The sequence below is a fragment of the Apis cerana genome, linkage group LG10, assembly GCF_029169275.1.
Source record: "Apis cerana isolate GH-2021 linkage group LG10, AcerK_1.0, whole genome shotgun sequence".
Lineage (NCBI taxonomy): Eukaryota > Metazoa > Arthropoda > Insecta > Hymenoptera > Apidae > Apis > Apis cerana.
This window is the reverse complement of record NC_083861.1, coordinates 7,694,813-7,707,526: the sequence shown is the minus strand read 5'-3', so window position 1 is coordinate 7,707,526 and position 12,714 is coordinate 7,694,813. Positions and strand designations below refer to the sequence as shown.

General features: G+C 51.2%; 2 protein-coding genes across 3 annotated transcripts in view; one reads left to right on the top strand and one right to left on the bottom strand.

Annotated features, from left to right (window-relative positions):
• LOC107992436 (MATH and LRR domain-containing protein PFE0570w) overlaps window positions 1-12,714 on the bottom strand; it is a 129,547-nt gene that overhangs the window by 64,258 nt on the left and 52,575 nt on the right. The window lies entirely within an intron of this gene.
• LOC107992422 (zinc finger protein 135) overlaps window positions 10,918-12,714 on the top strand; it is a 36,334-nt gene continuing 34,537 nt past the window's right edge. The window contains exon 1 of one of the 2 annotated variants that reach the window (XM_062080043.1): window positions 10,918-12,693. In XM_062080043.1, coding sequence (XP_061936027.1) covers window positions 12,591-12,693 — 103 coding nt within the window. In that variant the 5' untranslated portion in view covers window positions 10,918-12,590. The remainder of the gene's footprint in view (window positions 12,694-12,714) is intronic. The other variant, XM_062080040.1, reaches the window with a different exon arrangement.

Here is a 12,714-nt window from a genome sequence, read left to right as displayed (position 1 = left end):
AATCCATGCGGCTATTGCGGCTTCCGTTACGGCAGAGATGCTGCTGGTGGTGCTGCCGGTGTTGCTGATGTCGGTGCTCGTTCGATCTTCGTAGCCAGGACCGAAGCCAGAACGGCTGCCTTCGAACCGGTTTCCAACTCCGGATCGCGTAAACTGAGTGACAGCCTTTTCGAAACAGGCTTTCCCGCCCTTCGACGATCGACCGCGAAACGGTGCACGCCCGTTACGATCGATCTCCCCGCGAGCGCCACTCCGCCTCTTTTGTACATTTTTTGGTTTCGCCAACGATATCCTCGACACCGGTGCAGGATAAGATCCGGAATCTGGCCGGGAGCAAGGATCTCCGCCGGTTGCCAACCTCGTCACGGCGAGAACGCAATTAGAAAGTCGCGAAACGCGTTATCTTCTGTCAGCCGAAACATCCTGTCTACCATCTCCACTCCTTCCTTTTTTCCTTCATCCTAGTTCGATCTTAGATAATCGGCAAATTAATTGGAAGATCACCGCGGAATCGCACGGATCGTTTCATCGTTCTAAATTATCCGCTCTCCGGCCTTTCTCCTACCTCTCTCTCTCTCTCTCGCTCTCTCTCCTCCCTCTCTCTCTCTCTCTCGCTCTCTTTCGAGGTCGCGTCCTATCGCGATCAGGGCCAGCAGGGTCGCAAAAAAAGAAAAAAAGAGAGAGAAGAAAGAGAAAGAAAGGAAAAAAGGACGAGTAAAGGATGATGCTTCTGCTCGCGCGCGATCTTTCGATTCGCCCTTGTGGCGGCGGATTCAACTTTGTAACTCATCCCCGTCGATCACGTGGACGGTTGATCGGCCGATTAGCAATAACGGAGTTAACGAGCGCGATCTCTACGCTCGATCGCGGCTTGCCGCGTGTCAATCGACACGGGAACGGGGCCTTCGTCCCATTGGACGAGGGCGATCGATGGTTGCGGGGAAACTGGATTAATCGGAGAGATCGATTATCCGGTATGAAATCGTGTAACGTGTATTTACCGCGGGATAATTCGCAAGGAAAACTTTAATTCCGCGCGATTAATCGCTCGCTGCTATCTCTCGCGGCATCGCGTTTCTTTCCTCTCTATATCATCGAGGCCCGCGTTTTCACGGAGAAGAAAGTTGTAAATAACGATTCGATCGAGCGATTTATCCGCTCGATAACGATTTCTTTCCTTTTTTTTTTTCTTTTCTTTTCTTTTTCACTCCGATACTCGAGAGATTTTCACGATATCTCGTACACGCACGTAGATACGTACGTATATACCATTGACACCCGATTGCACCTGCGAACACGCTTAACCGAGCGTAACGTTTCCTCGCGACGTTTGACGAATGTTGGAGTTTTCAACGGCGCGGCAAGAATTTTTTTTTTAAACGTCGCCAGCCTTAGGAATCACGAGTGTCGCGTAACGGCCATCTTTCTCATCTCGCTTTACACGTTATTTTTAAATCAACGTTACACCCTACGCGCTACCTGACCGCCGCCCCGCGCCGCGCCGCGCTGTGCCGTCGAAAAATGTGAAAGTGGGAAACGCGTGGTACGAGATAAGTGGCATGCGTGCGACCGATATCGCGAGGGAACTTGGTGCGATGATGATAAATTCCGTACAAGTGATAATGATAGAAGATTCGTAATTACGCAAGTTTCTACAAAGATATCTCGATGCGGCGTAACGCAAACACACGCACGATCATTAGAGAGAATGACGATCGCTTCCGTGCGAAATGATCCTGGACGAAATCGGAGCGGTCGTCCGCCGATCCAAAGCAAAAGTAGCGGCGTTGCCCGCAGTAAGTCATATCGACGACACGCAGAGCTTTCTACGTAATTACTGCTATCGATTTCGGTGTATTACTGGCAGGAAAATGCATAAACGTGTTATACGCTTGCCCCCGCGATTTTTCCCTCCCTCTCTTTCTCTTCCCCTCTCTCTCTCTCTCTCTCTCCCTGTGTTGGACTGCACCAAACTGCGCCACTAGCCCGTGGAAATTGGAGCAACGACGCGTTCAAGACGTTATTTTCTTGCCGGGGCCAAATTTCCTCCCCGTTTCACGCGGTGTTCCTCGCTGTTATCGTAAATCAGCGAACCCGGCCCAACTTTCGCGCCACGCTGGAAACGATCCCTGCCAAATTGGCGGACCGCGTGCACTCGTTACCCTTCCCCTCTCCCCGAAGAGAAGGGAGCAACCGAGACGATTTTTTCGGCGATACGTAAACACGCACGGCGGTGATTCTTCGCCACGCTTGCGAAACGCGATGGAATCTCTTTTTATTCCCCCTCACCTATATGTCGGCCTTTCAAGATTCTTAACTTAACGGGATATCTCATCCGTGAATGCGAAAAGGTTAACAAGAATGGAACAGAAAGAAAAAAATGGGAGATCAAAAATTAGAAATGCGATAAAACGCGTTTTAAATTTTTACCGCGTCATTGACGCGCCGCCGTCTGCGCATGCGTCGATGCGCGACCGAAGGAGCAACGACGCGTCCAATGAAACGCGATATAGATGCGCGATAAAGGGAAAGCAACCTCGTGTTTCGAAACATTGGCAACGGTATATACGATGAAAGGGATAAGGTGGAGTGTTCGTGGAGAGGAATTCGTCGAAAAATCGCGAGCGGAAGGGGGAAGGGGGGAGAGGGGACGACGGCGAAGGCGAGGCGGACATTTCCCCCGAGCGGTCGCCTCGCGATAATTAAAGAAGTTTATTCATATGAGATGCACGCGAGTTAACGAGCAACATGGATGATGCTCCTCGCTAAGCAGCGCTCCAGATAATGATGCTGCGCATCGGTCTGCGCCGTTGCGCGGTTGCCAGCGCTTCCGCTGCGTCGGTGCTGCTGCGCCGTTACACGCACCCGGATCAGCTGCATCTAGAGCCGAATGCGTGTATGCACCTAGACGGGCCGAACTGACACACCCATAATCACGGCAATTATGCACACGAAGCCACGACAGCCTCCTCTCTCTCTCTCTCTCTCTCTCTCTCTCTCTCTCTCTCTCTTCTTATTCCTCACCGCTGCTCCTCGATCCCTTCCTCCCGCTCCCCTTTCTTCGCATCCCCTCTTTCGCGATACCCCCCTTTCCATCGTCGAAGGCGAAGTTGCCTTCCACGGACGAAGAACGTTTGATCGTTTACCCCGACGCGATTTAATTATTATGCCTTCGGATTTCTTTCGCACTGCCGTTGAATAAAAGCAGATCCTCCTCGCGGGTGATGGAGGGAGGGACGAGGTGAGGGAGGGGAGTATTCGATACGTGCACCGCGTCACATTCTTCGCGTTTCGTTTCGTTGCTGTCTTTATTGGTTCTCTGGGTGACGCCTGCCGGTCGCGGTGAATGAAAGACGTGGCCTGGAGTGTGTGTATAGAGGAACGCGAGGAACGGTGGTTCGATCGAAGAACGGGTGCGCGATCGATCTTATTGGAAGTAGTAGCGCCGAAGGTAGAGTTTGCTTTGCCTTGAAATCACCATCGTGACGGTTGCATTGTGTACGATGAAATGATTAGGTTGGATAGTTGCGAGGGGATATAGTGGGAAAGAAAGAAGAAGAGGAGGAGAGAAATAATCGTAACGGGAAGAGAGAGAGAGAGAGAGAGAAAGAGAGGAGAATTCGCGCACGGCCATCACTTTAATCGGCATTAGGCGGCTCGCGCTCGCGCTCTCTTATGAATACGCGCGAAAATAGATACAATGTTGGAATACAAAATAAACGGCGGGCATCCACGGCCAACGCGGTTCAATCTGATTGCGGGCTTAATGAGCGGTATTATGCAACCAGTGCTGGAACGGAAAAAGAAAGAAAGAAAGAAAAAAAAATATCTATGAATATTACAGGATATGCGATTGCAAAAGAATATTAACGGTATATTATTACGTGTTAATTATCGCAACACGTCAATCGTCTGGCCCATCATAATTTACACTTCAAAACCCGTGCCCGTTCCGAACGAGTGCATTCCCATCGCGAGCGAGCATCGACTGGCCACCGAAAAACATTTGTTTGCCTAACCAAAGATATTAATTGCCTGTGTTAAAACGCATTAACGCCATTAATTACGTAGCTCAAGCTCCCTGCCAACGAATCGCGAGAGAAACGAAAGGAAGGGGGCAAAAGGAAAAGAAAAAGAAAAAAAGGGGGGGAAAAAAGAAATTAAACGAAGCGAAAAAGACGAAAAGGATCGGGGAGGAAGAAAGAACGGAGAGAAATCACGAATATTTAGCGACGTTGGTCGGGCCGAGGCAGAATTTTCTGCCGCATTAAATATTACTCCACGTTAGCGCACGCTCATAATTTTCCTTCGTTTCGTCGTACGAGCGTATCTTTCGTGCGGCATGGCGCATAACGAATCTTCTACATTGGCCGTTCAGCCGCGAGTTCCGCGGCTGCGAAACGCCTTCTTCCTTCCTCTTATTCCTCCTCCTCCTCTTCTTCATCTTCTTCTTCTTCTTCTTCTTCTCTTCTCTTCTCTTTTCCCTCCCCTCTTTTTCTCTCTCTCTCTCTGAACAAGCGGCGCAACTATACTTCTTTTCACCACCACTACACGCTCTAAATTCGGTTTCAAGGGGCTTCGAGCTCGGGTTCGTTCGTGAAGTGAAAAAAACTCGCGAAACGGAGCCTAAACGAGCCGGGCCGAAAGATACAACACGTGGCCAGACGAAACGCACACACATATGCACACACGCACGTAGAGTAACCTAACCTAACCACGGTTAGACTCGTTCCCTCCCAACCGGTACACACTTTCAATTTTGGACATCTCTTCGCCGAGTGACCTAAAAACCAAGGAAGATTATCCTCTTCGTCCGGTGAAACTTCAGCCTCGCGTTCGGATCGCGTATATACCTACCGAAAAATTCGAGGGACTGGAAGAGAGTTATCCTCCAACTTCGAAAGGCAAAGGCAAAGAGAGGAGGACAGAGAGAGAGAGAGAATCTTCTAAGAAGATTTTTCGCCTCTCTTGATTGCCTTTAAAAAAAAAGGAAGAGAAAAGGAGGAAGAGGAGAGTCGCATCGGGGAGGGTGGAATTGGTCGGGCAGGTTGAGCCGAGATTTAAAGCGAAATAATTGTACCGCGTAGGCGAATGATTTAATTAGTTTGATTCATCGCGGTGCACGGGGATTGTCCCGTGAAAAACACGGTACTCGGGCAAGGACGGGTTTTAATTTAGTGGCCGTGTTTCACGCGCGATCATTTCCGCGATAATATCGCCGTAACCCGGCGCGATTAATACCTGAGACATCAACCGGTGGACCTTTCCGGGCCACGTTATTATTATCCGGGAATCGTAGTTTCACGGCCGATAATTATAACCGCGGTGCACGCCGCGCCACCATTTGTTCGTAATAACTTCTTATGCGGTATCATTGTACCGCGGTGTGCCACGTGGTCGTTTGCAATAAAGTCGGACGCCAGTTTCCCCGGGATCGCTTTCACGGGTTTCGGCTCGTGATCTTGGCAATAATTTCGATAAAAGTGAAACCACCGGTTTTCTTTGTTTCTCGGATTTCCGTCCCGCGATAATCACTCCCGAATCATTTTGCTAACAGCGAACGGTACGAGAGCGCGGTAGTAGCACTTTCACTTTTCAAATTTGCGATTACCTTACGCGCTGTTTCTTTTCTCTTTTTTTTTTCATAGAAACAGAGAGAGAGAGAAAGAGAGATTTCCTCGGATCGAGATCCCCCAACGGCCCTGAGCTGTCTCTCGTACAAAGGAAACTACGTTGGCCGGATGTCAATGGGCCGCCTAATTTCGCGTGGCAGCGAGGACACGCGTCCCACCCACGCGTCGCTTCTTCGCGCCGATGATTGAATATACCTTCTGTGACGGTGAAATATTCGTGAGTATTGGACGAAGATAAAACGCGTCGTTCGACATGCGACCTATCGCTATGTTTTCGCGATAAGATAGACGAAACGCGTGGCGAAAACTCCGTCACGTGAAGGAGTTTCGGTTTGGACGGGCAGGATGCGAGGGGAGAGAGGAAGAGGAGAGAGAGAGAGAGATGAGGAGGAGGAGGAAGAAAAAAGGAAAGAAAGAAAAAAGAATCACGAGGCCAAATTCGGCCAATGCACATTTCGCGCGAAATAACTTGCTCGCCGTCCGATTCATCCCACTCCGGTCGAGCAACCCTCACCACCGTGGCGTTGGCTCGCACAACCCTGACGTCTCTTACCCCACCGCCCCCAGCATCGCCACCACCGCCGCCGCCACCACCATCGTCTACTCTACCCCACTTTCGTGCCTCCTCCAATGTATTCCTGGCGTTTCGCACTGCAAGGTCAACAAACTTCTCCCCGATAAAAAATAAATGAAACGCAGGACTGTTTGAAATTGTAACAGTGGCAACCGAGGGAGATTGCTCCCGATACTTTAAAGAGGCACCATTCCTTCCGTCGTCCTTTACTACGAGCCACGACAGCTTGTCATCTTCTACCACTTTTTTCCTTTACTTTCTTCTTCTTTTCTTTCCTTTCCTTTCCTTTTTTTTTCTTACTTTCCTCCCACTTCTCTCCCCGTTTCGTCGTCTACTTTTTCCCTCAATCGTCTTTTCGCCATCGGTTAAGGCGATTGTCCGCGAGAGAGAGAGAGAGACGCGGACTTTTCGCCGCGGATCAACGCGCGCGAACGAAACGAACGTCGCGCTACGTTCCTCCTCCCGTTCGGCAAAGATCGACTTTTAGCCGCGATTTCTCGCACGAGAAATCCCTGGTCTACGATAGACGATCCCCCGCCACTATTTTCACGAATGTGCGAGACACTCGAAACTGCCATGCACGCGTGCAATCGCTCGTTCTCGAAAGACGAATTCCAACGACGGATTTCGCCGTTGAATTTCGTTTCGCAGTGGATTCCGCGGATCGTGCACAGACCTGCCGGCGACGAATCTTTTTTTTTTTTTTTCCCACGGAACGGTGTTGCGTGCGTGTCGTACGTGTCGCTCTCGCTTACGTATACGTAAATGGATAGGGAAACGCGTTGGATGTTTATGACGCGGCTACGAGCCATTGCCCCTTCCTTTATCTCGTAATAAGCGCGACTGCTTAATTACCGATAATCGAATACCGCCGATTGCCGCAGAAATTCGTTCCGCAGTCGCAAGAAAACCGGCGTTCGTAAATAGCGCGTAAGCCGAGGCAAAAGTCGGGGTGGTGGCTGCCTCGATGGGGCTTTGGAGGATCGGCAAAAACGGCGGGGAGGAATACGCGATCGAGAATATCGACGATGCACGACGATTCTTTGGAAACGAACGAGTCGTTGCAATTTGTCACCGATTCGCGCGTTATTATATACATCCAGCTTTAGATATATACGCGAGCCTAAAGGGAATGCAAATAGAAGAGTATGTATACTCTCCAAATAACTGGACGTTAAGTGGAATTGGCAATACGAATAAATTTATGTAGTTATGAAAATTACGATACAAATATTTTATTATAAATTAACGACTATTTAGCGGCTTAAGAAGTCCAAGTCTTAATTATATCCTATTTTACCGTAAAACATCATCCTCCTCTTCCGTATACTCGTCTGCACAACCAACAACGATTATTCAACAATCACCATAATTTTCCCCTCGCACTATGAAATTTTCATCGAATACAATCAACCTTTACGATTCGAAGCCGGTGTTCGCGAGTATCCAATGCGAAATAAAAAAAGAAAAAAGAAGGGAAAAAAAAAAACGTTACGTGCACGGTTCACGTTTGTGTACAGGAAAAACGCGATTAAACGATCGGGAAAAAATCGGTCGTTTCCGCGAAACAGCGAGAGGGGCAAGAAGGAATGGAAACTCGGCAAGAGCTGGAAGGGCAACCGCGTAATCTCGCGATTACACGTTATTTTAATCTTCTCCGCCCGTCGCTGATCGACGCGTCACCGCGCGTTGCGCAGCGGCGGCGGATGTCGTAAAATTACGGAGGCCGCCGCGTTAAAATCGAAAAAGATTCCGAATTGCTCGCGCTCGCTCATACAACAGCTGTATGGAAAATTATAACTCGTCACGCGAACCGCTAGCCGGGGAGAGGCTAGAGGACAACGCTCTAAAACGCTCGGGCTGTTTCCACAGCGAATTTAACGGGCGTATGCCCGAGAGGGCCCTGGTTAGAACAAAAAGTGAATGGTAATACGGCGGCGACCAAGGATGCCATAATGGAGGCCCACGACCAACACGACGACCGCTCCCCGTTTGCTCTACTTTTTTGCCGACGCCGTATGCTCCCAACTTTTGAACTCCGTATAAAGATCGCGTCTCTCCCCTCCCCCCTCCCGAGAATTGGGTGCGAAAAGAATTGCGAAAGAATTAATTGTAACGATATATTCGCTCGAGATCGTAGCGAAGGAAATCGCATCGTCGGATAGAATCGAAACACCGAAAAGAGGAGGAAAATCGATCGGAAGGGAAAAATCATGGTATCCCGGTGATTAGCCGGCGCTAGGCGTTAACGTTGCTCGGAGCAGGTTTGGCGGGGCCGCGGTGTGCGTGAGCGAGAGAGTAAGCGAGTGTGCGAGTGCGCGCGAGCGAGCGAGCGGACGGGCGAGCGCGCGAGGGAACGAGAGAGGGACAGTCGGGGCGACGGTGGGACGGAGAAAGAGAAGCGGGTCCCGGCAAACAAGAAGCGAGCCGCAATGCATTCGCTCTACTCGCTAGATATAAATACGCGACAGAGGGCAAGGAACCAACCACGCCTGCACCGACAGCTACTGCCTAACGACACGGACACGCACACGCGGCCGCTCATTGTGATAAAGCAGAAGAAGGAGCAGAGAGAAGGATGGAAGGAGTAGGAGAGGGAGAGAAAGAGGGAGAGAAAGAGAGAGGAGGGTGTGGAAGAGGGAAGAAGAGGGAAAGAGAGAAAGAAAGAGCCGTGAGCAGGGAGAGTAGAAAGGGGAGAGGGAGACGGTGGAAGAGAAAGAAAGAAGGAGAAGAGTGGGGAAAAAAAGTGGGAGCGAGAGAGAGAGGGAGAGAGAGGGAGAGAGAGATAGGTGTAGGCTGCGTTCGTTCGTTCATGCGCCCATCCGCGCGCTCGAAGTTGGGACGAATGTGGCCGGTCGAGTCTCTAGAAGACGCGGCCAAATATTGCATCCTCGGATAAATATAGGCGGACACGGGTGCACAGGCCGTGCTGCTCGAAGCGATGTTAACGCACACTTTTCTTCTCGGTTGCACGGCTGTCTTTGGGACGGCACGCAGCCATCTAGCCACCGACGGCATTCCTCTTGCGGGCTCTTTCTCCTCTTTCCATGTGCGAGAGCGATCGTTAAATTCGTTTCGTGGCCGAGAACTTCGGGGCCGGCACGTTGCCCCGTTGCCTCTCCTCGTTCTTCTTCTTCTCGCTTCCTCCGCACTTTTTCCATCCTTTCTATCCTCTCCACTCGTTTTTTTTCTTCGTTCCTTCAGTTCGTTCCGTTTGTTTCGATCGAGAAGGAAAATATCGAGAGAGAGAGAGAGAGAGAGAGTTTAGAATGTACGGTGGGACGAATGGACGTGAAAATCAAAGGGGGTGGATTTGGTTCGAGAGAAAATTTGTAGAGCGGAGAGCGAAATGGCGCGCGAGCGAAACTCGATTCCTCCAGAAAGTCGGCAAGCTCGTTCGAATCGCGACGTTATCACACCGACGTTACCGCGCCCGATAACTCGCAATCGGGTCAGCACAACGGTGCATTGTGAATAACCGCAATAACAAATACATCCTTTCCACGATATTCGCCACGGCGAATTGTTTCGATTACGAGGAGAAATCGTCCAACCCTCGAAACCAGTTCGAGATCGGGAAAATAAACTCGAAGTTGTTGATTTCATCGATCGATGGACGGAAAATGCTCGATCATATTCTCCATGTTCCCCGAAACGCGAGAACCGAGACGAGGGAGCGGCTTTCTTTGTATTTTCGCGGCGTGCACGAAAGAAATCTCGATTCGAGTAAAGCGCAGCAGCCGTCGTCGCTTTGTTTTCGCAGCAGGCATAACCTTCGAACGGGCGGCGGGCGCGAGCGTGTCGCGGCTGGTGCACGTGGCTACAACACGGCCAGGCATAGTCAGTGAAAATCATCGTGCGCGGACATTGGGTGGCGGGAAACGTGCGTGATACCATGGGGGGAGGGGTGGGCCACGGAGGGAGGCCCTAATCAAGCTAGCGCGTGAAACCTAACCTAACGTAGCGACGGTCCGGGGGTGGAAGGGGGGACGGCCCCCGTGTCGCCCCCGCGGCGAGGCGAGGCGGCGGCCAGGGAACAGAGCAGACAGAGAGAAGAGACGGTTATCGCGGAAGTTCGGCAATTATAGGTGCCGAGTCGCGTTTTTTTTCCACGACTGATATTGATTTGGGAGAGGCAGTTCGTATTCGTGGCACGAGCATACCTTGTGACTCGCACAGGCGGCCGGCAGCGCGATGCATCACGGCGCACCGCGCATCGAGGGGTACATCGGCCACAGGGAGTGAGAGACGAACGAGGGGAGGCAGAAGACGAGGGGGAGGAAAGCCGACTGGAAGAGCCCCCACTCCGAAACCTCCTCTCCGCCGAAACTCCCCCTACCACGCAGCCCCATGCCCCCCACCATGCGCGCTATCAAATCCCTTCCACGCTCGTGCAACGGACATAACTTCCTCGCTGCTCCGACTCCATTCGCCTCTCTCCTTCCCTCCCACGACTCCACCGTTCCGTCTCTCCTTTTCTGGCCTGGGATGCGTCCTCTCCTCCGGCTCGGTCACCGCCGCCGCCACCACTGCCACTGCCTCCGCCGTCACCACCACCATCGCCGTCACCACCACCCTTCTCTCCGTTCGCCAGGGGCGAACTTTGCGTTTCGCCGCCCCTGGATTCCACCACCGATTTCTAAACCGATTTCGTAAGATCGGTAACAGGGGAAAGTTGTATTTATACCTGACAACGGCAGATAGAAATGTCCACCGATGTTGGTTTCGCGGGATTGTTCGGTGAGAGGAAAGTTAAGTAGCGCGTACTTTTTTTCTTTCCTTTTTCTCTCTCTCTCTCTCTTGTCGGGAACGAGATTTCAATTTCGAAATCTCGAAACAACGAATAACAGATCGATAGGATTAAGTTTTCCCCCTCGCACGAGCGGGCGATTCTTCGAAAATTGCTCGAACCGGTCCTCCTCATCCCGAAAAGCGTAGTCGGTTTCGGAGTCGGAGTTCGGGACCGTGAGGTACCACCAGGACTCGGGCGAATCTGTAATTGACTCACGAACAAAGTATAAATTCGCTACCATCCAATTAACGACAAAATCAAGAGGAACTCGTTGACCGGCAATCGTCTGCATGCGAGGCCGTGGAGAAAATTTTGCCCGTCACGCTACCCCAATTTACCCGTACCGGTTGCAACAGTCAAACAACAACCGAAGGACCAGAAAGTGGATAACCAAAGGGGACACGGAGAACGAGGGAGAGATATCTAGGGGTTCTCCATCCCTACTCGAGGACTCGAGGCGCACCTCGTGCCCCTGTATTGTGGAAGAAGGAAGAATCGGTCGGGTTTGACGCGCGCGTGTACGGAACCGGAGCCGCGTGAATCCGCCCCTGCCGCCATCACCACTGGTTCGACGCCGCGCCGGCACCTTCTCCGCTCGTCCTCTCCCGACCACGGTGTCTACCATCCCAAACCCGAACCAGTCCAGAAATCCCCACTCCGGGAGCGCGCACCGCGGCGACGGAAGTGTGGCAACGCTGCAGCTCGCCAGTGTCTCGGTCTTGGCGAGTTACTCGGGGGGGCTCAGGCCGAGTCTACCGAGTTTGTGTCTACCGGCGCGGGTAACCTGAAAGCGAGTGTGCCGAGGATCAAAGTCGCGGGCCTCTAGCCGGCATGCGAGACCGTCTCGCTGCTTGAAGGCCGTAACCGGGAAAAACGTGATCGAAAGGGAGGACCGGTCGAGGAGGAGAAAGAGAGAGAGACAGAGAAAAAGGACGAAGAAAGAAGAGAGAGAGAGAGAGAGAGAGAGAGGAGAGAAAGAAAGAGAAGAACCGGGGGAAAGACCAAAAAAAAGAAAAAGGAGAGGAAAAATTAAAAGTTGCGTTTCTTTCGTTCTGGCTCCTAAATAATAACCGAAAAGTTTTTTTTTCACGGCCGCGATCATCGGGGAACGATATCGTGTCACAACGGAGGGATCGCGACGTGGTAGGGAAAAAGAACGACACAGGAGACACAGGAAGAAGAGAAAAGAGAGGAAAAAACGAAAGGAACGAGAGCCAGAGACGGGACACACGTTTCGCGCGTTTGTCGTTCGTCACGTCACATCTTGCCCGCCGTGATCACGCGAACGTGCGCGCTTCGAATCTACATTACGTTCTATACGACACCTAACCACCTACGTGCACGCGTATATACGTACGCGGTACGGACACGCGCGTGTATACGTGTACGTGAATATCGTCCGTACAGAAGACGAGGCAGAAGGAACAAAAGGAAAAAGAGAAGGAAAAAAAATATATTCATACACACATACACAAACACACACACACATATATATATATACGTGTACATACGTGTATATATATAAATATATATATATATATATATATCGACACGGTGAAAAGGAAAAACGCGCGACGAAAAAGCAGTGTAAATGGCGCTCTCCGCACAGAACCAGTCGACGTCGTACGTGAACTTATATTACTCGATCGTCCAGCGTGCGGCGACACGCTACTTTAAGGAATATTACAACTCCGGTGAGTACCAGCAACCAGCAA